At 55.4% G+C, this 26821-nt stretch overlaps 3 protein-coding genes across 17 annotated transcripts; 2 read left to right on the top strand and 1 right to left on the bottom strand.

The window, feature by feature from the left end:
• The first annotated feature begins 923 nt into the window (after positions 1 to 923).
• POLR2H (RNA polymerase II, I and III subunit H) lies at positions 924 to 5704 on the top strand. Its single transcript, XM_027584204.2, has 5 exons — positions 924 to 1225; positions 3296 to 3379; positions 3463 to 3556; positions 4096 to 4179; positions 5333 to 5704. Exons 1-5 carry the CDS (start codon positions 1153 to 1155, stop codon positions 5448 to 5450), a joined length of 453 nt encoding a protein of 150 aa, XP_027440005.1. The 5' UTR covers positions 924 to 1152; the 3' UTR covers positions 5451 to 5704.
• A 3069-nt stretch (positions 5705 to 8773) lies between these two features.
• On the bottom strand, positions 8774 to 15186 carry THPO (thrombopoietin). Its single transcript, XM_027584200.2, is given in 9 exon segments — positions 8774 to 9168; positions 9171 to 9725; positions 9960 to 10127; positions 11666 to 11752; positions 12041 to 12168; positions 12409 to 12566; positions 13923 to 14122; positions 14125 to 14166; positions 14169 to 15186. Coding segments are annotated over 9 exon segments (1506 nt in total). The 5' UTR covers positions 14229 to 15186; the 3' UTR covers positions 8774 to 9060.
• Positions 15187 to 16169: 983 nt separating this feature from the next.
• Positions 16170 to 25052, top strand: CHRD (chordin). Of its 15 annotated transcripts, none has more exons than XM_027585065.2 (24): positions 16195 to 16317; positions 16573 to 16676; positions 17176 to 17308; positions 17456 to 17584; positions 17675 to 17774; positions 17885 to 17972; positions 18335 to 18476; positions 18595 to 18735; positions 18819 to 18901; positions 18978 to 19125; positions 19275 to 19381; positions 19487 to 19606; positions 20213 to 20369; positions 20711 to 20931; positions 21385 to 21498; positions 21828 to 22100; positions 22194 to 22287; positions 22403 to 22459; positions 22754 to 22857; positions 23312 to 23414; positions 23945 to 24099; positions 24270 to 24369; positions 24478 to 24493; positions 24599 to 24815. In XM_027585065.2, exons 2-24 carry the CDS (start codon positions 16647 to 16649, stop codon positions 24675 to 24677), a joined length of 2694 nt encoding a protein of 897 aa, XP_027440866.1. In that variant the 5' UTR covers positions 16195 to 16317; positions 16573 to 16646; the 3' UTR covers positions 24678 to 24815. The 15 variants fall into 15 exon arrangements, 12 of the variants coding, with proteins under 12 accessions (XP_027440864.1, XP_027440865.1, XP_027440866.1 ...); XM_027585066.2 differs by having other exon boundaries at positions 24602 to 24815; XM_035728742.1 differs by having other exon boundaries at positions 24274 to 24369; positions 24599 to 24797.
• Positions 25053 to 26821: the final 1769 nt, after the last annotated feature.

The following is a 26821-nucleotide window of genomic DNA, read 5'->3' on the forward strand; positions in this document are numbered from 1 at the left end:
TGCGTTCTCTATCAGGGTCTGGAGAAGGACAGAGCAGAGGGTGGGGTGAGCACAGGGTGGATGGGCAATGTAAGAGATAGTGTTAGGGGAGAGGCCAGTGCCCAGGAAACAGGGAGTGTGCGGGAGGACGCAGTACCAGGATGAAGGGGCATGTGGGAGGCAGAGGCAGTGCCAGAAAGGGGGCAGTGTGAGGAGCCAGCACCTAAGAGGAAGGGGCAGTATAAAGGAAGAGCTGGTATCCGTGGGCGAGGACAGTGCCAACATGAAGGGGCACACAGATCAGCGTCCGGAGGGAGAAGGCAGTGGTCGGGGAGCAGGTAGTCCCAAGCTGAAGAGCCAGTGCTCCCGAGGAAGAGAGCAGTGTGATGGCTGGCGTTAATGCCGGGCTGAAGAGGCAGAGTAGAAGAGAGTAGGGCCCAGGGGAAGAGGGCAGTGGTAAGGGAGGGTGCCGTACCAGGGGAGGGGACAAGTGCAGGCTTTCCTCTTCCCCATAGTGACATCATGGCAAATTCCCAAACTGGACGGACCCGGCTCGGGTGACATCCAGCAGGGCCAAGCCGGTCCGGCCTGGGCCGGGCTAGGCCTCCGTGCCAGCTGGGGGAACGGGGCTCTGTGCCCTGCAGGGTCAGCGCGCTGGGAACGGAGTTCTGTTCCGCCCGCCCTCGGCGCGGACTGTGCCCTAGGCGGGCACGCAGACCAGCAGTGTACGGCTTGGGCCGGGCTTCTCTGGGCCAAGGATCAAGGTCCCTGGCTGGGGTAGGCCCCCCGTGCATTCCAGTCTTCCCGACCCGGACTCTTAAGAGGGCGCAGTAGAGCCTCAGCGTCCAGCGAGGAACCGCGCCACCTCGGCCGGAGGTGGAACTAATCGTGTCCCCGCCCTGGGGCGGAGTTATCCGGTCATGAGACCCGCCCTAAATCCTGAGGCCTCTCGGAAAGAATCATTAGGGGCGGAAGTTAGGCAGCCCCGAGAGCCAGGCGGCGGAAGTGGTAGCGTTACTGCATGTCCGTGCGCATGCGTTGTTCTAGTTCCTTGCTGCCGCTGTGTAGGCACTCTCTTTTTCCCTCTCTCCTTTTCTCCACGCGAGGGGGAGCGCGTACCCCTGGGCGTGGTCGCGCTCCCAGCCCCTCTGCTACTCTCGTGGCCACCTCACCATGGCGGGCATCCTGTTTGAGGATATTTTTGATGTGAAAGACATTGACCCGGAGGGCAAGAAGTTTGACCGAGGTAAGGTGTACGTAGACGTAGGGGCGGTTTAGAGGAAGGGGCTAACCGCCTCGGGGACACGCCCCTGGGCCCTTTGTCCACCCAACCCACGTGACCTGCCCCTACAGGCAGTTCCTGACATAGGAATCTCCCTCAGGAAACACTGTATAGATGGGAACACGGAGACTCCGGAACTCGGCCTGGCTTCACACAGGCTGTGCCCTGTGCTTGGGTGGCCTTTTCTCATGGTGCTGGTAGACTGCATTTTTCTAATCGCTCCCCACTCTGTGGTAGGCGCTGTATCGTGCACCTTACATACATTTTGTCCTACCTATTCCTTTCAAGAGCCACCATGAGGTAGTTGGTGTCTTAATCCATTTTGTTCCGAGAAGTTAAGTAACCTACCCAAGGCTGCACAGTGAGTAAGTCCGACTTCAGAGCCTATATTCTTGTATTGTCCTAAGAATCTTTAGCTCTTTGTGACGTCCTCTCAGAGTTAGAATTGCCTGCTTGCTATACATCTCTTTATTCTGTCATTGATCAGTAATCATTCCTCCTTGGTGTCTGTCTCTTCCTTTGCCTGGAGACTGAGACGTTCTTCAAGACAAACACCAGTTCTTAAGAGTCCTGATAGTCCACTCAGCACAGCACCTGGCACAGAAAGACAAAACCTTTGGATGAATGAGTAACTTGCCCAAAGTCAGGTTGTTTCTTCTTCTTTTTTTTTTTTTAATTTAATTTTATTATGTTATGTTAGTCACCACACAGTACATCATTAGTTTTTGATGTAGTGTTCCATGCTTCATTGTTTGCATATAACACCCAGAGCCCCATGCAGTATGTGCCCTCCTTAATACCCGTCACCGGGCTAACCCATCCCCCCATCCCCCTCCGATTTGCCCCCCCTTCATTTTTCCCTTCCTACTATCTTCTTTTATTTTTTTTAACATATAATGTATTATTTGTTTCAGAGGTACAGGTCTGTGATTCATCAGTCTTACACAATTCACAGCGATCACCATAGCACATACCCTCCCCAGTGTCCATCACCCAGCCACCCCATCCCTCCCACCCTCCACCACCCCAGCAACCCTCAGTTTGCTTCCTGAGATTAAGAATTCCTCGTATCAGTGAGATCATATGATACTTGTCTTTCTCTGATTGACTTATTTCGCTTAGCATAATATCCTCTAGTTCCGTCCATGTCATTGCAAATGGCAAGATTTCATTTTTTGATGGCTGCATAATATTCCACTGTATATATATATATATATATATACCATATCTTCTTTATCCATTCATCTGTTGTTGGACGTCTTGGCTCTTTCCATAGTTTGGCTATTGTGGACATTGCTGCTGTAAACATTGGGGTGCACATACCCCTTCGGATCACTACGTTTGTATCTTTGGGGTAAATACCCAGTAGTGCAATTGCTGGGTTGTAGGGTAGCTCTATTTTCAACTTTTTTTTTTTTTTTTAAGATTTTATTTATTTGACAGAGAGAGACGGAACACAAGCAGGGGGAGTGGGAGAGGGAGAAGCAGGCTTCCCGCCAAGCAGGGAGCCCGATGCGGGGCTCGATCCCAGGACCCTGGGATCATTACCTGAACCGAAGGCAGATGCTTAATGACTGAGCCACCCAGGCGCCCCTATTTTCAAGTTTGAGGAACCTCCATACCGTTTTCCAGAGTGGCTGCACCAGCTTGCATTCCCACCAACAGTGTAGGAGGGTTCCCTTTTCTCCGCATCCTCGCCAACATCTGTGGTTTCCTGACTTGTTAATTTTGGCCATTCAGTCAGGTTGTTTCTTAATCACCTAGGCAGGTCTAGAACCTGGATATTATTTATTGCCAGAGGACCTTTGATTCTTTTCTGAGATTCTGTCCACTTGCCATAGTTTTCTCCCCTGTCCTCCTGGCATATCTGGTTCTGATTGAGTCTGCACTTCTTTGGGAGCAGATGAGAGGCTAGTGGATGCAGACTGGGTTAGAATGAGTGTTCAATTACATATAATCCTCCAGAGTGGGGTCTGCAGGGTCTGCCCTGGGCCTGGCAATTACCCATGCCACTCTTTCTCTACTTCCCTCCAGTGTCTCGACTACATTGTGAGAGTGAGTCTTTCAAGATGGACCTGATCTTAGATGTAAACATTCAGATTTACCCTGTGGACCTGGGTAAGTATTGAACACAGGCAATTGCAGGAGGCTTTTTTTCATTCCAGCTGTTCTTCAGCCTCAGATATTGCCATGATTTTCAGGTGACAAGTTCCGGTTGGTCATAGCCAGTACCTTATATGAAGATGGTACCCTGGATGACGGTGAATACAACCCCACAGATGATAGACCTTCCAGGTGAGGAAGTGAAGAAGGGAGTACTTGAAATATGCCTGAGGACTAAGTAGATGAGGGGTATAGAAAGATCCTTATTTAATTTGTGGAATAAATGATTATCAGTAGAATCTGAGCAACCTTAAGGAAAGTGCTGCACTTAAGAATTCAAACAGCCAGGTGTTTATCCAGGGCAGTGATTACATGCTTGTGGGTTGTAGCTTATTGATCGCTGAGGAGATGACCACTGAGTGACCCAGGCTGTATGAGCTTTGCATCTTCAGAGGGAGTTTGGTGTGATGGAAAGGCTTTGGATGGAGTTCCAATCTCAGCCCTGCCACTTACTTATTGAATAGCCTTAACCTCTTGCAGCCTCGGTTTCCCCGTCAGTAAAGTACAGATGGTCACACCTTGCTCATAGGGTCCCTGGGAGGACTAAATGGCATTGTGTTTGGAAAACATCTGTTAGAATGTTGACACTTAGTTACCAGTTACCGTTTTTAAAGGGCTTCTTGTTATTGTTAACTACTTTGAAGAATAACCTTGCCACTACTGTTCCACAGGGCTGACCAGTTTGAGTATGTAATGTATGGGAAAGTATACAGGATTGAGGGCGACGAAACTTCTACTGAAGCAGCAACGCGTCTGTAAGTTCCATGGTCTTGTGAGAACCCTTGCCCCCCAGCCCTGTTCTGATAACCTGAGCTCTGCTCTGAAAATTTGGGCCATGCTTCATGTTTCCTGGTTTGGGTCTCTCTCCCCAAGCCCCTCAGACCTAGGTGGGACCCAGAAAGAAACTCTTGTGGGAACAGTTTCCAGTCTGAAATGTAGGCTGCTCACTTGGCCCTTTGTCTGGACCTTGGGGCCCAGGGGCCCAAATGAGAAACTGATGATCTTGCTATGTGAAGTGCAAAGGAAGGTTTCTTCCCCAGGAACTAGATGCAGCATTAAGTGATTAAACTGCTAGGCTTTTTTGTTTTTGTTTATTTGTGTGTGTGTTTTGCTCTTCTGGAATCCAATCCCTAGTTCTTTGGTTTCCCTGCCCAACTATTTTTTCTCTTCTTTAAAATTTTATTAAAACAATATGTGCCCTTTGTAAGAAATTTGAAAAGCAGAGAAGTAATGTGAAGAAGCAAAAAAAGTCACCTATAATTCCATACCCAGAGGGAATCTTTTACATAAACATCTTTAAATATTCTAGGGTTTTTCCTGTGTACTTTTTTCTTTGAGATCACGTTTATTACAATGTTTTCTTCTGCTCTTTTTCTTCAAGTTTTGTAAAACAGGTTTCCCCATGTCAATTTAAAGCTTTTCCTAAACATTTTTTTAAATTTTTTTTTTTAAGATTTTACTTATTTATTTGAGAGAGAGAGAGAGCACAAGCACGGGGAGCAGCAGAGGGAGAGGGAGAAGCAGGCTCCCTGCTGAGCAGGGGGCCTGATGCGGGACTCGATCCCAGGACCCTGGTATCATGACTGGAGCCGAAGGCAGACACTTAACCAACTGACCACCCGGGCGCCCCTCTCCTAAACATTTTAATAGCTGCATAACATTCCAGTAAATGGATATATCTTAATTCATTTGACCATTTCCATTATTGTGGGCGTGTAGCATTTTTCACTCTTGTTGATAAAAAGAACACTTCTTTGCACAAATTTGTGCATTCATCCTTGTCTGAATTTTGGTTCCTAATGACAGAACACTGGAAGGGTGCCTCTTTTTCTTAAGCTGGGATGGAGAGCCATTAGGTCGCTGCTGCTCCAGAGCTTAACCTCATGAGACTGGGGCCTTCTGTTTCAGCTCTGCCTACGTGTCCTATGGTGGCCTGCTCATGAGGCTGCAGGGTGATGCCAACAACCTGCATGGATTTGAAGTGGATTCCAGAGTTTATCTGCTGATGAAGAAACTGGCCTTCTAAAGCACCCAGGAAGCCAACCTTGCTGCTTAGTCACTCAGGACTTGGACGTCCATTCGAGCCTGAGACCACCTGTTCGGGAAGGGCTGGCTGGCTGGCCACTGGGGGTGCTTCTTTAGGTGGTCTGGGCTCAATGGGAAACTTGCCTGTGAAAGACCCAGTGGGAGGGCTTAAAAGGAATCAGAAGTTGTTTGTGTATATGATTTTTTAATTAAACTTTACTTTTTCAGACTGTTTTCCCCACCTTAAAAAAAAAATCTTTTCCATTACTCTAAAATCATTTTTTTCCAATTTGCCTGTGGTATATTGTATTTCTGGCCCACAGCCAGATGATCACATGTCAATGTAGGATCTATTCTGACCTTTTGGTATCTGGGTTTAGGGTTATCTAAGCCTCCTGGTTGACTATCCCCAACATTTATTCTCCAATGTGATTTTCTCTCTGGGAGAGAGAGTATTGTGCTTTTGGCTCTTGAGGGCACCCCAGCCCCGGAAGATACCACCCATTTGGCATAGAATTTTGAATTGGCAAGGAGCCCTGCTTGTGTCCTTCCAACACTTTCAGTCTCTTAGGAAGTCAGATCACGTTGATTTGAATGAGTCACTTGCACAGCCTGGAAATGTTCATTTTTGTGGAAGCTTTGGGTGGAGGCTTTTAGATGCTGGCTTGGGACCTGACTACGAGGAGAGTAGGAAGAGCAGATTTGGTGGTTGTAGGAACAGGTGGAGGAGCTAGGTGTCTGCTCGACATTCCATTGATGACCTGGAGGGGAGGGTAAGTGGGTGGGGGTGGGGGTTCTCACCAGTGACACTGAACAGGCAGCTGCCGCACAGACCAGTGCAGTGGACAGGGCAGCAATACCAATGAGGTTGGCAGTCCAGTGGCAGTACCCAGGACAAAGGAGCAGCCTGACTACAGTCCCTAACTTAAAACTGGGCAAGAACAAAATTGAGGAAGTGGTGATGCTTACTAGGACTCCGGCATATGAGCTGGCTCTTCAGCCTGGCAGTCAAGGTCTCTGAGAAAGTATCCTGGGCTCTGATTTCCCCTGGGAAATTCAGGGTAGCAATCCAGAAAGATGGCGAGTGTGTATTAAGGAGTTTTCTCTTTTGATCTGGCTTTGCCTGGGGAGCCTGTCCCCCTGCTGGGATGCCCAGGGGTGTTTCCTTCCCCATCATTTTCAGGTCTTTACATGAGGTGTTAGAAATAGTATTTAGGGAAATGGGCTGAAAATGAATGATCTCTGCAGGGGGGGAGGAAAAGGTGTTTCTTTGGTTTACTATGTGGGGGGATAGAAGATGCAGTGGGGGTTGGGATGAACTTTTGTGGACTCCTAGAACTTTTACATGGAGTCAGATTTTTGGGGGTGTTTGAGAAGGATGGGCTTAGGTTAGAGTCGGAGAACCTAATTCTCAGTAATAGTTTGTGGGGTAGCATAGCACACTATCCTGGCTGCCCTGGGGTGGCAGAAGAGGGAACTGGCATGCAGTCGGATAGAGAGAAGGGTGTTCTGGTTGTAATGGTTTTTTGCATTTTGTGGAAAGGGAAGAAGGGATAGAATCAGCCTGACGAAGTTTTGGGAAGGGTTAGATTCTCAATAGGGACAGCTTAGTTCACTGGAAAAGCCCATGAGTTATTTGCATTTGCCCTAAAATAGGTCAGATGCCAATCCTGGATGCCTGGAACTTACTAGATGTATACTCCTTGCTGTTTTGCCTTCCTTGTCTCTCTGACTGTGCTGAGAACCCTGAAGCTTTTGCCTTTGGTCCCTTTGACATATCTTGTCCCGGGTGCTAACTCTTTCATGGGCCACAAAGTTCTTCATTTGGTTATTACATTTAGCCTAGTTTGGTATTTCAGTAGATTACAGTTTCCACTTACCGTTCTCTTGACGGCATGCTGGAATTGATAGTGTGGAAGAACTGTTCTCTCCCATCCAAAAACTGACACCCTCTGAGATCTGAACAACACTTTTGAGCTTTGTGCATTTGTTGATTCCTTCTCTGTGGCAACTGTTCCGTCCATGATGGGAGAGGAGGACACCTGGAGATGTCTAAATTGGTCTCCCCGTCCAAGAGCTTTGGTTTTCTACTCAGAACTCTTTAATTGTTGATGTATTTCCTCCCTCAGGACTTGAACATCTTTTCTAATAAGCACAATTACTGAGTGATCTATTGGACAGTGCATCACACTAGGGACCGTATGGGCTCTAGTCAGCCCAGGCTGTTTCTTCTTTTCTTGCTCACAGGCTATGTGAGCACTGAGAACGTGCCTGGCTTCTCTGAGACTGATAGCATCCCCAGCCTGATAGAGGTGTGTGAGCACTATAAAAGGTAACCTACATAAAGCTCTTGGCACACTGGCTTTCCTTCTTCTATTTTGGAATACCTTTACTGGTCCCGGGGTATTTGTGGCGGTGTTTGGAACTCTGGGATCTTGGCTTTTCTACCTACATGGTAGTTTTTCCTCTCCTTTGGGGAGTTGCGGGGGAGGAGGGAAGAGGAAAAAGCTTCTGTTAGTTTTCCTACAGGAGCCTCTAGATGTAGGGTTGACCTTTGCAATGGAGTTTTTTTGGGGGCAACACAAACCTTTTCCTAAGCACCACGGTGGCATTTATTTGCAAAGCCCCATAAGCCGGGCTTCTTCTCTAGAGAATTCTTAGCAGAGTTCATGGTGGTCACATAGAGCTGCTTTTTAGGTACTGTGGACTTCTGGGAATTGGGAAATGAGCCTTCAACTTGTACTTGTCCCTCCTGCTGTGTGAGCCCTGGGAGACTGACTCTTGCCACTTCCTGCACTTCCCCCTGACCTCCACAGGAGGGAGGCAGGAACCCGTGCCTGGTGAGGCTTCCTGCTGAGCTGCTGAAGCTCTTGCTGTTTGCTCAGCTGTCACGTCCAGGTTTTGTCCTGACTGAACTGTCTGCACAGCCTTACCTGGGGTGCGAGGCTCTCTGAGGCTTCCTGTTAACTTTTTTGGAGGGGAGGGAAGGGGGAGATCTATTGCCCCTTGAAGAACCTCTTTCCCTTGCTTTTCAGTTAGCTTTTGGGTGTTCTTATTTATCCTTTATTTATATAGGCTCAGTTTTGTTGATTGTGTAAAGATAGCCCTTCTGAGAGACTACTTCTCATTCATTTTTCAAGAGTAAGGATCTCCTTAGAAAAGGAGATCAGAGTCCCGCTGAGAATGATAGTAAAGGGGAGAAAGAGACTAACCTTAGTTCTGAGTAGAAAACCAAAGCTTTCTTCCCCTGTTTTCTAAACATAAGGTTAGTCTCTACCTCCGTTCAGAAGTCAGGCTGGTCCAGCCCTTTGCAGAATTGTTGTATGAAAAAGAGCATGTAGAGAATTAGTTGTAAATTTGTGCAGAAAACAGACCAAAGATAAGTAGCTGCTCTGGTGAATATTATTGATAGTTTAAAAAAATAGCTTCTGAAGTTTTACAATATACAGTGAAAAATGATCCCCTTTTCTGTCCTGTGTCTCCCCCGTTAGCAGGGCTTTGGGTTTCAGGTGAAAGCAGGAAATCTGGTATAACTTGACTCCCAGGGCCTCCCCTCCTGGAAAGGGAACTTTACATGGAGACAGTGCTGATGCTGGCAGGGCCGGAGTACCTTACTCCTTCTGAGACAGATTCTGGAAGTGAGGGTAGGCTGCAATTAGAAGAGGACTGGTCGAGTTGGCTATGACAGTGGGGTCAGGAGATGGAGGCTGGAGCTGGCCCCGGGGGGGGTGGGCGAGGTGGGTGAAGGAGAGAAGAGTGTATATTGCCCAGTAGGAGGATGGGTTGGGGAAGGAGAATATCCAGGCCAGAGGTCGGGGGCCAGGGAGTCCATGTCTGAAGTTCCCGGAGGGATGTCTGGGGCTCCTAGGGCCATGGGTGAGGGTCCAGGAAAGAGTCCATGAGTTCCAATCAAGGGTCCATGTGTCCTGTTCAGGTGTCCAGGCATTTGGTCTAGGGACCTGGAGGTTTGGTTCAGCAGACCAGGAATCTTGGCTCTGAATCCCTGCAGACTCTTCAGAAGTCCAGAGCCAGTAGTTCTGGCTGAGACACTGGAGTTTGTCTCCAACAATCCAGAAGTCCTGTTTGGGAGCTTGTGCAGTGTGAGCAATAGAGAGGTATTGCTTGGGACAGCTGTCGTGGGTAGGGCCTGCTTGACACAGAGGGTGGGCCCTACTACAAGCAGCAGGAAGCGCACCTTTCCTCGGAGCAGTTGTTGGAAGGTCAGGAATATGGCATTGGGATCCTTGTGAGTTGTGGTCCTGCCCTGTGGAGGAAGCTGAGGGCAGAGGATGGGCCTGAGGCCAGAGACCTGGGCTGGATATCATGCCATCCCTCGTCTCCAGGGAAAGATAAAGGTGCTCCCTTTATGGCTGGGAGGGAACACTCCTTAGTTGGTCAGCTGTGCTACCCTCATGATTCCCAGAATTTGCCTTTTTCCCTCAGGTCTTCTAAAGGGACTGAGTCAGCAAAGGACAGTTTCTGTAGTTCCCTTGACTCAGGACTTACTTACCTGGGTTCCAAGGAGGCCCTGCAGGGCCCCAAGGAGGAGACGGACCTGTCCAGAAAGCTGTCCCAGGAGGGATGAGAGGCAGGTGGGTCCCAGCTGTCTCCGTGCTGCCATTACTCCCTCCCGCAGAAGGGTCGCGGCTCCCAGAACGTCCTGTGCCTTGGTCTTCTCCTGCAAAAGAGATGGAAGGGAGAAGCGGCCTGCTTCAAAGGGCATGCTAATAGCGGGTGGGGAGCCCCTAGGAGTAGCCAGCGGAATGAATCACAGGAGCTGAGAATTGGACAGGACCAAGGTCCCACCCAGCCCAGGAATTCCTTCACAGTCTCCCGACAATTGGTCATCAGCCTGTGCTTGAGTAACTCCAGTGTCCGGTAACCCAGCCTGGTCTTACCCTTAACTTCAGTCAGAAAGGTTCTTTTCCCCCCTTACACTACGTTGGAATCTGCACTATTATAGTTTTTAACCTCTCGGTTCTAGTGCTGCCAATCTACTCTTTCTGCTACAAAATCCTAAAATCATGATTTTTAAAAAAACGTAGCGGAGAGATGAGACCATCACAAAGATCATAAAGATGAAGGAAAGGGGCTTCTGATCAATGGCAGGGCTGGAACTGCAAGGGATCCCTAGGAATTGCCCTTCGTCCCTGGCCCAGTTCCGCCCCCCCCCCCCCCCCCCCCCCCCCCCCCCCCGCCCCCGCCAAGACCCGAGGGAAGAAAGGGGATTCTAGGGTTCTTGAGGGTAGAAGAGCTGACCTTGCACGGAGTGCTCCCTCCCCAGAGGTTCCTGAGCCTCAGACTAAAGCATGTCCAGCTATACCACAAGACTTACAACTTTTCTCCAAATTCATCAGACAGGCTTTTTTCTTTTTTCTTTTTTTTAAGCCATTCCTCACAGAATGTGTTTTCTAACCTCTCACTGTTCAGGTTGCTTCTTCCTTCTGGACACATGCCAGTTTAATATGGTCCCTCTGAATAAATTAGCATGTGTCTAGAGGAGAGTATCCAGTACTCAACTCAGTACTGTTAAGTGCAGGCCACTTAAAGGTTTTTAGGAATATTTCCACAAGGTGGATGCTAAACATCTAAAGCCACCTAGAATCACTAGCTTTTAAAATAGCTGCTTTAATAGTGTTACCTGCTAAGTCTGAGGTCAACTCAGTCCTCCCAGATCTTGTTCATAGGAAGTTCTAGGGCCAGAAGTTTATATAAGGGGAAGTGGGGGCATTTTGGCCTGAAAGCTGGAATAGGACTTTACTCGATTACTTTGAGTAAATGTAGAATTTGTTGTATATCTCTGTTAAATTTTACCTTGTTTTTGATCTAGCCTTTCAGCAATGTGAATCTTGATTCTATCTTTTGCTATTTTACCTCTGCTTCCCAGTTTTGTGTCATCTGGGGATGACAGATCAGTCTTACTTCTTCATGCCAGCTTGAGAAGTTTGCATGGGAGTAGGTCAAAGGCATGGCTGTGAGAGACTTCTATCCAGCTTTTCTGGGTGTTCAGCTTTGAAGCTATTTTCACATACTGGGACTGCAAGCCATCTTGTCCAGAGGATATCATCATAGTGGAATGTAGATTAGGTTAGGGTGGCCAAGCGCAAGGTGAGATATTTTTAGGAAGCTCAGGAATTTTGAAGAATCCATGGGAAGCAGTAGAAAACTGATGAAGACAGGAATTAGGGAAACCAAAGGAAGGGATGGCTTTCTTACCTTCTGGGTTTTCCATTCTCCCAAGCTGAAGTCCACAGCAGGCAGCAGGACAGGTGTGGACAAAGGGTTAACGTCTGGACACTGGTTCTAGTGAAAAAGATTGGTCGTGGGGTGGGGTGGAGATGGGAGCTCAAATAAAGGAGGGGGGGTGGTGACCCAGTGACCAGGAGTAAGACATGTCCAGACTAGAGCTTTTATAAGTGGACTAGATCGCAAATCATCATCCTCATCAAGGAGTGGTGATGGGGAGGTGGCGGTCCCACCAAGGACAATATGGGAAGAACAGTGATCGGGTCTGGGAGTGAGAGGGAATGATGGGAGGAGGGGTATCTAACGAGTTAATGGATAGAGGGGAGAGTGCTGGGAGATCCTCACCAGTCTGCTGTGAAGGACATGGGAGTCGCGAAGCAGTTTATTTAGGAGACGGGGGTCACAGGCGGGAGGAGCCGGGAGGCACAGATCCAGTCTTGCAGTTAGGAGAAGCATGACCACGAGGAGCAGTTCTTAGAAGAGGAAAAGTGAGGTTGACAGGGTGGATGAGGAAGAAATCATTGTCAGGTGGTAGTCCAGGAATTCCCAGTTAGGACCCAGACCTGAAATCCAGGGCATTTACCTTTCAGAAGCCTCAAATCCTGGGAGATTGGGTTCCCTCCGCCCTCCACCCTGGAGGCAGCACATCTCCTTTCTCTTTCCTCTTGAACCCCTCTGTGATTTGGCCCTAGGTCCCGCAGGTGTGTTCTTACCAGTCGGCTCCATTCTGGCCAGGCTGTCTGGAAGGAGCGGCTCCCTGGATGGGGCCTCTCCCCTGACTCCTTCCTGGGGCCATGGAGGCGGCTTGGGCTCCGGCTCTTCTTGCACGGTGGGGCACAGGTGGGCTGAGGAAGAGGGTCTGGAATCTATCCTGCAAGTGACAGGAATAATGAACATTGAATCAGGTGTCAAGGAAAGGACTGCCTGGTGGCGGGGCGGGGTGGGGCGGTGTGCGGTGCAGCTGCTGGGAGGGCATGAGATGCTGACCAGCCCGGAACTGCTAGCGCTCTGACTGCTCCCAGGTCTCCTTGTGACTGCGGCATGTGGTGTCTCCTCTTTGTCAGGGTTCCTCAGTGAGTCTGACGTGGGGCTGGTGCTCCTGCCCCTGCCGAGAGCAGCAGGATGGAATACTGCAAGCGCGCGCGCGCGCGTGCACGCACACACACCCTAACTGGCCCCAAATTCCGAGCAACCTCAGTTTGGTTGGAGAAAATCGGGGATGGGGAGAGGGAATAGGAGTACTGTGGCATGAGCCTGGGAGAAGAGGTTGGAAAGCGGGATATCAGGTGAGCATGAGGAGCTAGCAAACATGTGCAATGTGTTGAGGGGTAGCTGGAGGAGTGGGGCGGAGGACTTGGGGAAAACAAAACTGTACTCCTAGGGGTTGGTGATTACAAGATTATGAGAAGGTGGTATGGGAGCAATTAACCGCTCATTCGCTCTCCATTTACCCCCACCCATAAGCCTCTTGGAGTTTTTCTTTGCACTCCCAGTTCTAAAATACTGGGTTATCTGAGGCGGAGAGAGGAGCTAACAGTCCTGGGACTTCCCACCCAAGGCAATTTGCCCAGCAATAGGTACCTGCTGAGCGAGGCACCCACCTTACATGGTTACCCTGTGTTGGACACCCACCGTATCCAACTCCTAGCCCACATCTTCCTCCCTGCCCCCTCAGCAGACCCCTTCCAGTTCCTTCACAGGACCCCCCACATGGCCTCCTCCTTCTTTGACAAGTTGTGCAAAGAGGCCTGCACCTGATTCAATATTGGGATTTCCTGTAGGTCTGTCAACATGCATGAGCCCTCCTCCCACTACCCTCTCCTTGGGCCCAGCTTCCCCAGTCCCAGGATTCAGAACCATAAGCTAACTAAGAACAACTGGGTAAGAATGGGGATTGGGCCTGTGTCTGGCTTGATGCTATATGCCCTAAGCCCTAAATGCACCACCTTTCTTATTTTCTCCCGGGGCACACGTCCCCTTTCCTTAGGGCCCGCCAGGACAGGGCTATATTCCTCCAAGTCTGTGATCGGTCCCTCAGAACCCAGCACCCCACCCCCTACCCCTGCTCTGTCCTGCTCCTCCCATTCTGGGAAGGCTACACACTCTTCTCGACAAAGGTCAGTGCCTGTAGGTTCCAGTTTGCCTGCCCCTCCCCCAGCTGTGAGCCCAATTCCTCTTTCCTATCCTTCCTACCCTCACGTAACTCCAAACCCTGCTTGCCACTCACCGGGTAGAGAAGGACTCCAGGACCCAGGTGCACAGCAGGCAGCACTCTGGGGAGCCGATGGGTAGGAAGACACGTAGTGCTGGGGCACAGCCCCTCCACAGCAGTAGGGTCACAGGCCTGCCCAGGACACTTCTGCCCAATCAGAGAGCAGGGAGCCACCAGATACTGGGGAAGGCCCCCGGAAGTGACGCCTTCTCCTCCCACCCGCACTGAACGTGGAGCCCCTGCCTGGACCATGGTCCACTAGCAGAGCCCAGCTCCTCCACCCACACACACCACAGGGAGGATTTCAACAGGGGGATCCATCTTTTTCTAGGAGATGGGAAACCTGGGACCTGGCTGGGGGGAGGAGATGGGAAGGGAACAGGTCTTTTTTCCCCAGGAGAAATCTGGCAGGATCTTTTTGTTCCTGCGGAAGAGGCACAGAGATCTGGTTCTGGTTTTAGGTTGGTGCGTTGTTCAGTTCCTGACTGGCCAAATTTCTTCTCCCTGGACAACACACCTGCTACTGAGACCCGCTAGGGCTCTTGCTTTCCTGCCTTTCTCTCCTATAATCCTGTGGGGGTCGTGTCTTATTCCCCCTTTCCCAGTGGGAATGTGGGTATTGCCTGTATTAGGGAATGACCCCGTCATTGGTCAGTGTTATAGGAAAAGGGTTTGGACCATTTGAGAGGACTGCGGGGTGGTTAGGCTGGGCTCAGGTGCCCCTCTGCGGGGCCGGGGGGGGGGGGGCAGTGACTCAGACAGCTAAGGCCACTTACCTCTGTGCCCAAGCTCTCCTGAGCTTGCCCTGTCTTTCTCCCCCTTCCATCTCCTACCACTCCATATGTGACAAGAGGAATAACCAGGCCCATGTGTCCCTGTCTTAGGAAAGACAGCTGCTGAACCTCCCCCGCAAATACCTCCTGCTGGCCCCCCTCTTCCTTTGGCCCTGGTTCTAGTTCCTTTGCTTTCCCCTCAATCCCAGTCTCCTCACAGTCTCTGTCCTCAGGGGCCTCCTGGCCTGACCTTGTTCCCATCACCCCCACCCCAGTTCTTCCCCTCCTGCTCCTCCTCCCAGGGATGGGGCTGTCAGCTAAGGAGTATGGCCTAGATCCCGGAATTCTCCAGTTCAGCCAGACGAGATGCCTCCCAAGATTAGGAAGGAGGGTGCTGGGATGGTTGGGAGGATGGTGGGTGAATGGGTGTGGGGGGGGGCAGGGAGGCAGGCATGACCAGGAAACCAAGACAAAGGAGGTTGGGGGGTGGGGTGGAGAGGCAGAGGGTCCCCTGGGTGAAGGGAAGAGGGTGAGAGAGGATGTCAGGCTGGGGACAGCGATGGTTGGATGGGCCTGCGGGACAGGTTACGGTAGGGAGGGAAACACTGTCACAGACAGAAAGGGGACTCTCTTTCTGGCTAAGTTCCTGTCCTGGGGAACAGTAGAGTGAGGGAAGACCTCGGGGAAGAGATAGGGCCACAGGCCAGGCAATGAGTGTGGGTGGTGTGGGGTTTGAGAGGTGCTGTGGGCCCACACTAGGGGAGATCAGTTGACGGGCCTTTCCTGCACGTTGTCATCCTTAAAAGACAAGTCTTCATCTTTCCGGCAGGAACCAAGTACTAGCCCAGTGGCCGGCCCAGGCCTCAGGCCCAGCCTTTGCCCCTCCCTGGCCTGGGGCTCCCGTCTTGGGCCGGACACGCACCTCCTGGTGCAGCCGCCCTGTGGCCGCCAGCAGCGGGGGGCTCCAGACCCGCCTCTTCTCCCCTCTTCGCGCCCCCTGGTCCCTCCCCTCCCCCTACCCCCTCCGCTCCCCCTTCCCCTCCAGCCCCTCCCTCCTCCCCTGCCCGGTCCCAGCCCCTCCCTCCCCTCCCCCACTCGCGATCCGGGCCGCTGCTGCTGGGCCGGACCCCCCGGGCTCAGCCCGGCCCCTCGCCGAGCCGCCGCCACCGCCCCGTTTGCTGAGGAGGAGGCCCCCCGGCCGGGGCGCCGGGCGCGGGGCATAAAACGGGCCGGAGCCGGCGCCCGGGGCACTAGAGCCGCGTACGGCCCGGGTCAGCGCCCGCCCGCCCGCGCTCCTCCCGGCCGCTCCTCCCGCCCCGCCCGGCCCGGCGCCGACTCCCGCCGCCCGACGAGCCCCTCGCCGCACTGCCCGGGCCCTGGCCCCGGCCCCCTCCCGCCGTACCGCCCCCGGCCCGGCCCTCCTCCCACCTCCCTCCTCCCTCTGCTGCTCCCTCCTCCCTCCCGCCTCCCCAGCTGTCCCGTTCGCGTCATGCCGAGCCTCCCGGCCCCGCCGGCCCCGCTGCTGCTCCTCGGGCTGCTGCTGCTCGGCTGCCCGCCGGCCCACGGCGCCGGCCCCGAGCCCCCCGCGCTGCCCATCCGGCCCGAGAAGGAGCCGCTGCCCATTCGGGGAGCGGCAGGTAGGTGGGCGGCCCGGGGGACGCGCAGGCAGAGAGTCCGGCTCTGGGCAAGTCTGCGCCCGCCCGGAGGGGGCGCCGGGCGCAGGTGGCTCAGCGCGGCAGGCGGCCAGGGAGGGTGGGCGGGGGTCGCGAGGCGCAGCGTGCGGGGGGCCTGGGTGGGGGGGGCGGGGAACACCCAGGGCCCGGCCGGCAGCGCCCAGGGCGGGCACACCGCAGGAACGGGACAGCGGCCGCCAGCCAAGCCCGTCCCCGCAGGCTGCTCCTTCGGCGGGAAGGTCTATGCCTTGGACGAGACGTGGCACCCGGACCTGGGGGAGCCCTTCGGGGTGATGCGCTGTGTGCTGTGCGCCTGCGAGGCGGTGAGTGAACCCAACTGCCGTGGCCGGGGCCCTTGCGGGTGGGGGGGCGCTCGGGTCCCCGGGATGTCGGAGTGGACTCGGAGCTGCTGAGCAGAAAGAAGCGAGTCTGCAGGTATTTCGGAGATATATATGTATATCTTTCTGGCGGAGAAAGTGGAGAGGAAGCGCCTCTTTCAAGTCTCAGGTGTTGACTGTTGTTGATCACCCACTATGTGTCAGGCTCTTTGCCAACTGTTTCATCGGTCTCTCACTTAACTCCTAGAATAATCCTGCTAGATACACACTATTACTTCCCCCATTTCCCAGATAGGGACCCCAAGGCCCAGAGACGTTAAGTAGTTTGTTTAGGGTCACGGAGCTTGTTAAGAAGCGGAGCGGTCTGACTCCATGGGATGACCTTGGTCTGGTCCCATGACTCTCCCCTGATCGCCGGGTGGGGGGGGGGTGTCCCACCAGTTGGTGTCTGGCACTCACTCGTTCTTCCCGTCTTCCCCACAAGCAGCCTCAGTGGGGTCGCCGCGCGAGGGGCCCGGGCAGGGTCAGCTGCAAGCACATCAAACCCGAGTGCCCAGCCCTGGCGTGCGTGCAGCCGCGGCTGCTGCCGGGACACTGCTGCCAGAGCTGCCCCCAGGGTAAGGCCGGCGCCGCGGTGAGGGGAGGGCGGCAGGGCAGTGACGCTTGGTCCTGAGCCCCGCGGCTGGCGCGGCCGGAGCAGATGGAGCGGCCGGCCGGCCCTCGTAGCGCCCAGCTGAAGCCCGGGTTTCCCACTCCCGGCTTAGAGCGCGGCGCTCCCGAGAGGCCGCCGACGGGCCTGGCCTTCGAGTACCCGCGGGACCCAGAGCACCGCAGCTACAGCGACCGCGGGGAGCCGGGCTCTGAGGACCGGGCGCGAGGGGACGGCCACACGGGTAGGTATGGGCCAGGCAGGAGCTGGGGCTGTGGTCGGGGCCGGGCTGCCGCAGCGGGCGCCGACACCCTGGCACATCTTTTCCTCGCAGACTTCGTGGCGCTGCTGACAGGGCCGAGGTCGCAGGCCGTGGCTCGGGCCCGAGTGTCTCTGCTGCGCTCTAGCTTGCGTTTCTCCATCTCCTACAGGCAGTGAGAAAGGGGAAGGTGGGAGGAGGGGTCAGCTGGGGACTGGGGAAGGAGAGTTGGGAGAGGCTGGAGGAGCTGCTCCTGGCCGACGCTCACCGCATCCTCATTCCCAGGCTGGACCGCCCGACTCGAATCCGCTTCTCCGACTCGGCTGGCAGCGTCCTATTTGAGCACCCTGCAGCCCCCACGCGAGATGGCCTGGTGAGATGATGCCATTTATGGGTGCTTACCCAGTCTGGGCCCTGTACTGCCAGCGGGCCCTGCATTGCCTCCGTGGGTCCTCACCACAGCCCAGTGAGAGAAAGGCACTGACATTGTGATGCCCATTTTACAGATGAGGGAACTGAGGCTCAGTAGCAGAATGTGATTTGCTCAAGGTCACACAGCTAGTAAGTGGTTGAGCCAGGACTTGGACCCCAGCATCTGGCTCCAAGGCCCCCTTCCTAAGCTTCCTAGGAGGGCTTGGGGCTCCTTCCCGTATTCCTTCCTCACCGGAGCTGGGCCTCTCAGAGGGCCTGTGTTGCATACTGTCTGAGTGGGGCCTTCTTGTCTCTCTGCTCCAGGTCTGTGGGGTGTGGCGGGCAGTGCCTCGGTTGTCTCTGCGGCTCCTTAGGGCAGAACAGCTGCAGGTGGCACTTGTGACACCCACTCACCCTTCAGGGGAGGTCTGGGGGCCTCTCATCCGACACCGGGCCCTGGCTGCAGGTGAGGGGAGCAAATGGCCCCTGGACGTGAAGTTCTGAGTCTTCTGTATCCCCAGGAACAGAGTGGGCCGAGGAGGGGACTTCCTGATGGGCTCTCATGGTCCTTCCTCCTCCCCCAGAGACCTTCAGTGCCATCCTGACCCTAGAAGGTCCCCCACAGCCTGGCATAGGGGGCATCGCCCTACTCACTCTCAGCGACACGGAGGACTCCTTGCATTTCTTGCTGCTCTTCCGTGGACTGCTGGAATCCAGGAGTGGGGGTAAGTGGGATGGGGCGGGCCACGTGAGGAGGGTAGGGAGAGCACCGATCCCTCAGAGGTATCCACACGTGTGGCCATTGCAGGACCAGCCCAGGTTTCCTTGTGGCTCCAGATTCTACACCAGGGCCAGCTACTGCGAGAGCTCCAGGCCAATGCCTCAGTCCAGGTGAGCGAGGCTCTGGCTCTTGCTGCCACCTGCCCTGGCCTTTTGCTGCACCCACTATACCTTGCTCTGTCCCCAGGAGCCAGGCTTTGCTGAGGTGCTGCCCAACCTGACGGCCCAGGAGATGGACTGGCTGGTGCTGGGGGAGCTACAGATGGCCCTGGAGAGGGCAGGTGGGCCAGGGCCGCGCATCAGCGGACACATCGCTGCCAGGCAGAGCTGCGATGGTGAGGCGGGGTGGGGCTGGCACCCCGGGCACATAACACTGAAAGGCACAAACACGTGGCCAGGGTGGGTATAGGAGGAATCGTGGGGGCTGGGGAGGGATGAGCAGCCGTGGGGCAAGCCTGCCTCCACCTTTCTTGTCCCCCTGCAGTCCTGCAAAGTGTCCTTTGCGGGGCCGATGCCCTGATCCCAGTTCAGACGGGTGCAGCTGGCTCAGCCAGCCTTACACTGCTAGGAAATGGCTCCCTGATCTACCAGGTAAGAGTCAGGAGCGGCACGGGCGAGAGGGGCTTCGGCCTGCATGGTTCGGGCCTCAGGCCTTCTCAGCCACTCCAATTTGTCCTCCCCCACCCTGTCCCCCAGGTGCAAGTGGTGGGTACAGGCAGTGAGGTGGTGGCCATGACGCTGGAGACCAAGCCTCAGCGGAGAAACCAGCGCACGGTCCTGTGCCACATGGCCGGACTCCAGCCGGGAGGACACACAGTGAGTGCTGTCGGCAGAGCCAGGCCACAGGGCCCGTGCCCAGGGGCGTGGAAAGCCGGGTTGGATGAGCAGGGAGGTTCGGGGTCATTCACTCACTAACAGGTTCTCTCATTGACACACCGATTCCCTGGACACATTTTTAGGGAGCCTCAGGCTAGGGACTGGAATATGGAGAAAATCAGATGTGCCCCCCATCCTCAGCAATGTCACATCAAATAGGAGGAGTTGGACAGGGAGACCACGTAATTAAAAATGTGGTAACAATGAGTGCCGTTTACTGAGCCTTTCTCTGTGCTGCATACTGCACCTATTGCCTTTCTTATATTATTTTTGGCCCTCATGGTTCCCATTTTCTAGACGGTGGAGTGAAGGATCCGAGAGGTTAAATAACTCCTCAAGACTGTTTCATAGGTAGGAAGGGGCAGAGGAAGGACTTGAACCTGCGCCTGTGAGGTGCTATCCAGTCATGCGTGTGTGCATTGGATGTAACGGGGCACAAAACACAGAAAGGCATCCAGAATCTTGGGCTTGTGTGAAAGCTGATGAGGGGTTCGTCGGGAATCTGGCAGGCTGCAGCTGGGGCTTCTCCTTCCCTGCCCCCCCCAGGCTGTGGGGATCTGCCCTGGGTTGGGTGCCCGAGGGGTTCATATGCTGCTGCAGAATGAGCTGTTCCTGAACGTGGGCACCAAGGACTTCCCAGATGGAGAACTGCGGGGGCACGTGTCTGCCCTGCCCTATAGTGGACACAGCGCCCGCCATGAGAGTGAGTGCCCCAGGGCTTCGCCCACCCTCTGGTGTCCTCGAGTCGGGGACTCAGGTGCCGGGGGCCAGAGCCTGGTGTATCTTTCTTCGTGCCTGAGCCCCAGGTTGGCATCTGGAGAAGGTGGGGGTGTAGAGGGTGGCCCTGCTGGGAGACCCTCTCCTTGGCCGTGGTGCAGGGGTCTAAAACTTGCTGCCCCCCAGCCCTGTGCCTATGGACAGTGTCCGCCCACGTGTGGAATGCGTGTCAGGGGAAGAGGCAGGAGATGGGGGAATACTGGGAAGAAGGGAGTGGCTGCTCTAGGCCACCTCCTCAGCTATCCCCTCTCCTCTGTCTGGATCCAGCACTGCCCGTGCCCCTGGCAGGAGCCCTGGTGTTACCCCCTGTGCAGAGCCAGGCAGCAGGACATGCCTGGCTCTCCCTGGATACCCACTGTCACCTGCACTATGAAGTGCTGCTGGCTGGGCTTGGTGGCTCAGAGCAGGGCACTGTCACGGCCCACCTCCTCGGGCCTCCTGGGATGCCAGGGCCCCGGCGGCTGCTGAAGGGATTCTACGGCCCGGAGGTGAGCACGTGACGGTGGAGGCAGCTCGGAAAAGATCTGCTTTTTTAATCATGGAGGGTTGTGCTGGCCTGTGGCGGGGGGAGGCCGAGAGCAGGTAGCCTGGCGTGGCGGAGCTGACCTGGGCTCGGGAGTCAGACAGCCCTGGCTATGAATCTGACTCAGCTCTTTAGCGTCCATTCTCCTTCCTGCATCCTTCTCTCTTGGATAGTATGTAACGCACGGGACCTCCAGAGGAGCAGGTGGGATGGAGCAAGCCCCCTCCAATGGGGTGGGCTGCCAGGGACTTGGAGTCAGAGAGACCTGGCTTCTGAGCTCCACACCACCACTAATGGGTTTCACTTTCCTGAAGACCTTATTTCACCTGCCCATGCCTCAGTTTCTCATCTGCGAATCAAGAACAGTAGGCACAGCCCTAGAGCACCTTGTTGCCATCCCTTATCCTGTCTCGCACAGGCCCAGGGCGTGGTAAAGGACCTGGAACCTGAGCTGCTGCGGCATCTGGCGCAGGGCACTGCCTCCCTGCTGATCACCACCAAGGGGAGCCCCCAAGGGGAGCTCCGGGGGCAGGTAGGCGGGCAGTCTGGACCGCTGGGGATGGTTCAGAGTTGGGCGGGCACAGTGTGCTCTTGCCTGAGTCGCCGAGCTCTCTGAGCCCCTGGGCCCTGGCGGCGGTGGTATCACATTCCCCGGCTGGTTGGGAGGATGAAGCCCGACAAGGTCCACGGCCAGGCTGGCAGCAGACCACCCTGTCCCTGGTTGCTGGCTGATTGTTGGCCTACTAGCATCTTCCCGGGGCGTGGGGGTGCTCCAGAGGTGGAGGTGTCTTGGGCTGGCCGGGGCTGGTGGAGACACGAGGGGGAGCCCCAGACGTTGCCTCAACCCGCCTCTCCTCCCAGGTGCACGTCGCCAACCAATGTGAGGTGGGCGGCCTGCGGCTGGCGGCCGCGGGGGCCGAGGGAGCGTGGGCGCCTGGGGCTTCGGATGCAGCAGCCGCCGCCCTGCCCGCGCTGCCTGCTGTGCTTGGCCCGGACGCCCCCGCGCCAGCCAAACCCGGCGGCGCAGGGCGACTGCGAGACCCCAACACCTGCTACTTCGAGGGGCAGCAGCGCCCCCATGGGGCTCGCTGGGCGCCTAACTATGACCCGCTCTGTTCGCTGTGCACCTGCCAGGTAAGACACCGCGGAAGGGCGCACTGAGGTCTAGGTTCTGGGGCAAGGGTCCCAGTCAAGCCCCCGCTCCCCACCCCCCACCTCTCTTTGCAGAGACGCACGGTGATCTGTGACCCCGTGGTGTGCCCGCCGCCCAGCTGTCCCAGCCCGGTGCAGGCACCGGACCAGTGCTGCCCCGTGTGCCCAGGTGAGTGTCCTGCCTGAGTGGAGCGGGTAGTGCAGGGTCCACCGTGGGGGATGAGGCCTCTGGGGGGGGAGGGGGGTGGCCATCCCCTGCCTTCACTATTTCTCTGGCCCCACAGAGAAACAAGATGTCAGAGACCTGCCTGGGCTCTCACGGACCAGAGACCCTGGAGAGGGTGAGCCGGAAGTGTGCATGCAGGGGTGGGGAATCCAGCGGAGCTGTTGGGTGGGACCAGGAGGGGGACAAAAGGGTGAAAATATATATGGGGGGGGAGTGAAGGGAGGCTGAGGGGCACAGATTCCAAATGACATCTGACAGGCTTCATTAGAGTCATTGGTCCACAAACGGGCCCTGGGGTTAGACTAGTGTGGGGTTGGCCTGAGACTCCAGCCTTGATTGTGGGCCCAGCCAATGAGCTCAGTACTCATGGCAGCTGGGCACTGTCCCTGTCCCCTCCCCCCCCAACCAGGCTGCTATTTTGATGGTGACCGGAGCTGGCGGGCAGCGGGTACCCGGTGGCACCCCGTCGTGCCCCCATTTGGCTTAATTAAGTGTGCTGTCTGCACCTGCAAGGTATGGCCGCCCAACCCTCTCTGGTGCCATAACCCAGCAGGGTCTGCAGAGATGGGGAGGGGGCTGCCAGAAGAGGAAAGCCCAGCCTGGGTAAGGAAGGCTGAAGGATGAAAGCACTATGAAAAGTCCTTTGAGCATTGAGAGTCAGCTTCCTGCAGGAAAAGGGAAGGGCTGACGTGGGTGTGAATTCTGGCTCAGCCTGCTGACTCGCTCCGTATAGCCCTGGCAATTTCTGTGCCTCCCTGAACTCCCCTTTCCACTCCTATGAGCAGATAGGAGAGCAGCTGTGTTGCAGGGCTACCATGAACATTTGAGTTCGGGTGTATAAAGCACCAGTCCAGGGCCTCTGAGTGAAGGGCCATGGCAGTATGACATTTGAGGGATGGAAAAGGAGAGGGAGGAAGCAGGAGGCTCCTTTTCCTTTCTGACACCCTCCCTCAATGGATCCCTACAGGGGGGCACTGGAGAGGTGCACTGTGAGAAGGTGCAGTGTCCTCGGCTAGCCTGCGCCCAGCCTGTCCGTGCCAACCCCACTGACTGCTGCAAACAGTGTCCAGGTGAGGGGGGTGGGCACGGAGGCTTCCTGGGGCGGATGAGGTGCTTCGCTGCCTTGTCCTAGGTGAGGGGGTACACAGTGAGGGGATGCATAGTGAAGGTGGATGGAAGGGACTTCTCAGCTCATTCAGCAGTTACTGAGCACTGCTCCATGCCCAGCCTGGAGTCAGAACTCTAAATGCATTTGGAAAGAATGTGCATGGCTTTATTAGTGGGCTAAGAAGGGCTCCAGTTCCTGCCCCATCCATCCACTCCTCCCTCTCTCCCTTCCTCCCTTCCTTCAAACCAACCTTCTAGCCATCTATTCGTCCATCCTTCCTCCCATCCTCCCATCTTCCCATCCTCCCAGCCAGCCAGCCAGCCAGCCGGCCGGCCGGCCGGCCAGCCAGCCATCCTCTCATCCAAATTTGTCACCTACTAAGTGCCAGAAACTGCTAGGTGTTGGAGATTCAAAGACAAATAAAACCTGGGTGGCCCTCACAGAACTCACATCTGCTGAGCTCTCCCTCCCTCCCTCCCTCCCTTCCAACAGTGGGGTCAGGGGCCCACCCCCAGTTGGGGGACCCCATGCAGGCCGATGGGCCCCGGGGCTGCCGTTTTGCAGGGCAGTGGTTCCCAGACAGCCAGAGCTGGCACCCCTCGGTGCCTCCCTTTGGGGAGATGAGCTGTATCACCTGCAGATGTGGGGTGAGTGGGGAGTGTGCTTTGTGTGAGGTGGGCACTGGGGGCCTGGCCTAGAGTGGGGAGACCTTTCCGGGGAGGGCAGGCTCCTGGGAGTGGGCTTCCCCGAAAAGGCTGAAGGCTGCTGTGTCCCTGTGCCTCTGGGTACCCTGCAAATCCGCTCTGTCCTGCACCAGGCAGGGGTGCCCCACTGTGAGCGGGATGACTGTTCACTGCCACTGTCCTGCGGTCCAGGGAAGGAGAGTCGCTGCTGCCCCCACTGCGCACCCCGGCGGCGTAAGTGAGGGGGCTGTCCGTGGGGTGCCTGGGGGGGAAGGCGGCACCTGCCACCTGCCAGGAGCCACGCCATCTGCTTCACCGGTGCCATTCCTTTCCACCACACAGCAGCCTTGTGGACTTGGTATTGATTACTTTTTCTTTACAAGTGAGATTTCTGAAGCTCAGAGGAATTAAGCAGCTAGGCTAAGGTCACACAGCTCCAAAATTTACTCCCTTCTGTCTCCAGCAGCCCCAGAGACAAGGACGGTTCCAGAGCTGGAGAAAGAAGCCGAAGGCTCCTAGGGAGCAGCCAGAAGGCCGCATGACCAAGAGGACGGGGCCTGGGCTGGGGGAAGGACTGGCGCCAAGGACCCTGCGTTCTCCTGTGGGAAACCCAGTGCCTTTGGCCCCTCTTTTCTGCCTCTTCTCCCTCCCCCCACTACCTCTGGGAACCACACCTCCACGAGGGGAAGGGGCAGCCAGGGCAGACCAAGGCCACGGCCACTCCGACTCCTGCCCTGTCACCCTCCAGCCACTGCCTTGGAAGCCCAACCCCTTTCTCTCTGTACATAATGTCACTGGCTTGTTGGGATTTTTAATTTATCCTCACTCAGCACCAAGGGTCCCCCCACTTCACTCCTGCTGCCCCTGAGCTGAGCAGAGTCATTATTGGAGATTTTTGTATTTATTAAAACTTTTTTTTTTTTCCAGTCTCAAGGCTAAATTGTTTTTTTGTGTGTGATCAGGGACCTGAGTCGGCCCAGTGGAGAAGGTCTGAGAGTGGGAGCCTTGGCTCCAGGGGCTTCCCCCTGAGCCTTGGGGAGCGTGAAGAGACCGGAGAGGGAGAGGGGCGGCACTGTCGCTGGCTGGCCTGCCCGGATGTCACGGTGGGGCCCGGGACTGTCACTGACGTGGACCAGAGCCTCAAGAACTCAGGCAGCCCGACACAAGTGTGGTTTCCCCTGGCCTACCCGTGGCTGGCATTTTGCTGACCCCATGTTTGAAATGGCTCCAAAGAGAGAAACAAAAGTGCCACCAGCCTCGATCTTCTGTGTCTCAAGGGAGGCAACCACGCCCCTGTTATTCTTTTCTGGAAATGAATTGTGTTCCAGACCAGTTCGGGGGCAAATCTGGATCAGAGTGGACTGGAATCGGCCCTCGCCCTGTTCTTGGCCGAGCTTATCTTGGGACCAAGTGATGTACAGAATAAGATAGGACCCTTGCCCCTGCCTCCCCCTTCCTGCCATCAGCGACTGGGCATGCCCACGGAGCTGGGGGTGGGGGGCGCGAGGGAAAGAAGAGTGTCAGGGTAGAGAGCTAGCAATGTATGTACCTGCAGATCTGTCTTCTGTATAAACAATGTGGGATAATGTGAATTATGGCATTTTATGACTTAGTCGGGTACTGGGAAAGGGCAATCACAGGCTTCTTGTTTAGGGTGAGGCATGCCGTGCGTGCTTAAGACGTTATTGTCTTCGCCCGTGGGAGCTCCAGTTCTGCTGTTAACTAGCTGAGTTACTGAACCTTCCAGAGTCCCTGTTTCCTTTCTGTAAAACTGCTATCTCCCTCACAGGAGTCGGTCAGAGCCTGTGACAATCGCAGCTCTGTGCCCAGTGCACGTTACTAGGAAAGGCACGGTGACCGAGGTAGGGTTCCTGGAGCTGGTTTGAAATGAAAGGCAGGGAGCAGTCTGGGGAAGAGTGTGGCCAAGGGTTTCAATTAAGAGATGTTCTGCTGAATGCCCAGAGGGAGTGGGGAGGCTGGTTGGAGACGTAGGGAGGATAAGGATGGGGGAAACTGGACTTGGCCCAGAGCCCCGGCGGTCGGGGGGGTGGGGCGGGATCGTGAGGGTCAGATCGGGAAGACAAAGCAGCAGTGTTGCCACGGGGCTGAACGCAGGGAACAGAGGACAGGGCCAGGTGTGGGGTGATGGAGGATTTGGCCCAGAAACGGATGCGCTGACAGTATTGTCCTCCCTGGCGAGGGAGTTTCGAGGGAAGAAGGGTTGAAAAGGAAATTTGGATCCTTCAGTTTGACCTGAATTTGCTACCGATGCTCACAAGACAGGGAGGAAGGGCAGAGGCACTGAGCGTCCACAGGGTGGCTCGATGGGCTTGCCCCCGGGACCCTGCCCCGCAGGACCCATCAGGGCTTCAGAGCGGCGTCAGAGGATGGCAGCCGGGTGCCTGGGCAGAGCAGTGTTCTCCTCAGACAACAGTTCCTGAAACACCTCTCCCATCATCGCCTGCATCCCCCCCCCCCCAAGGCTGGCTAGTTCCTAGGCCCTGCCGAGCCCCAGGAAGTTGGCGTGGTGACCATGGAAGGCCAGCCCTGCATCTGAGGAACGCGGCAGACAAACGGGAAGCCCTGACCTGCAGAGACCTCAAGAGGGCACCCCAGCCATTCCCCTTTAGGCAACTGCACAGACTCAGAGCCTTCCCTTTCAAACTACATCACCACCACCCGAGGA

Source organism: Zalophus californianus, chromosome 1 (genome assembly GCF_009762305.2).
Source record: "Zalophus californianus isolate mZalCal1 chromosome 1, mZalCal1.pri.v2, whole genome shotgun sequence".
Classification (NCBI taxonomy): Eukaryota; Metazoa; Chordata; class Mammalia; order Carnivora; family Otariidae; genus Zalophus; species Zalophus californianus.

Excerpts from the sequence above, each read along its gene's own strand:
- CHRD (XM_035728737.1), top strand. The coding sequence starts at position 16,647 with ATGCGCTGTGTGCTGTGCGCCTGCGAGGCG. Across the intron at positions 20,932-21,384 it reads AGGGATTCTACGGCCCGGAG|GCCCAGGGCGTGGTAAAGGA; the intron begins GTGAGCACGTGA and ends TGTCTCGCACAG. Across the intron at positions 22,101-22,193 it reads GTTCGCTGTGCACCTGCCAG|AGACGCACGGTGATCTGTGA; the intron begins GTAAGACACCGC and ends CTCTCTTTGCAG.
- POLR2H (XM_027584204.2), top strand. The coding sequence starts at position 1,153 with ATGGCGGGCATCCTGTTTGAGGATATTTTTGATGTGAAAGACATTGAC. Across the intron at positions 1,226-3,295 it reads GGGCAAGAAGTTTGACCGAG|TGTCTCGACTACATTGTGAG; the intron begins GTAAGGTGTACG and ends ACTTCCCTCCAG. Across the intron at positions 3,380-3,462 it reads GATTTACCCTGTGGACCTGG|GTGACAAGTTCCGGTTGGTC; the intron begins GTAAGTATTGAA and ends CATGATTTTCAG.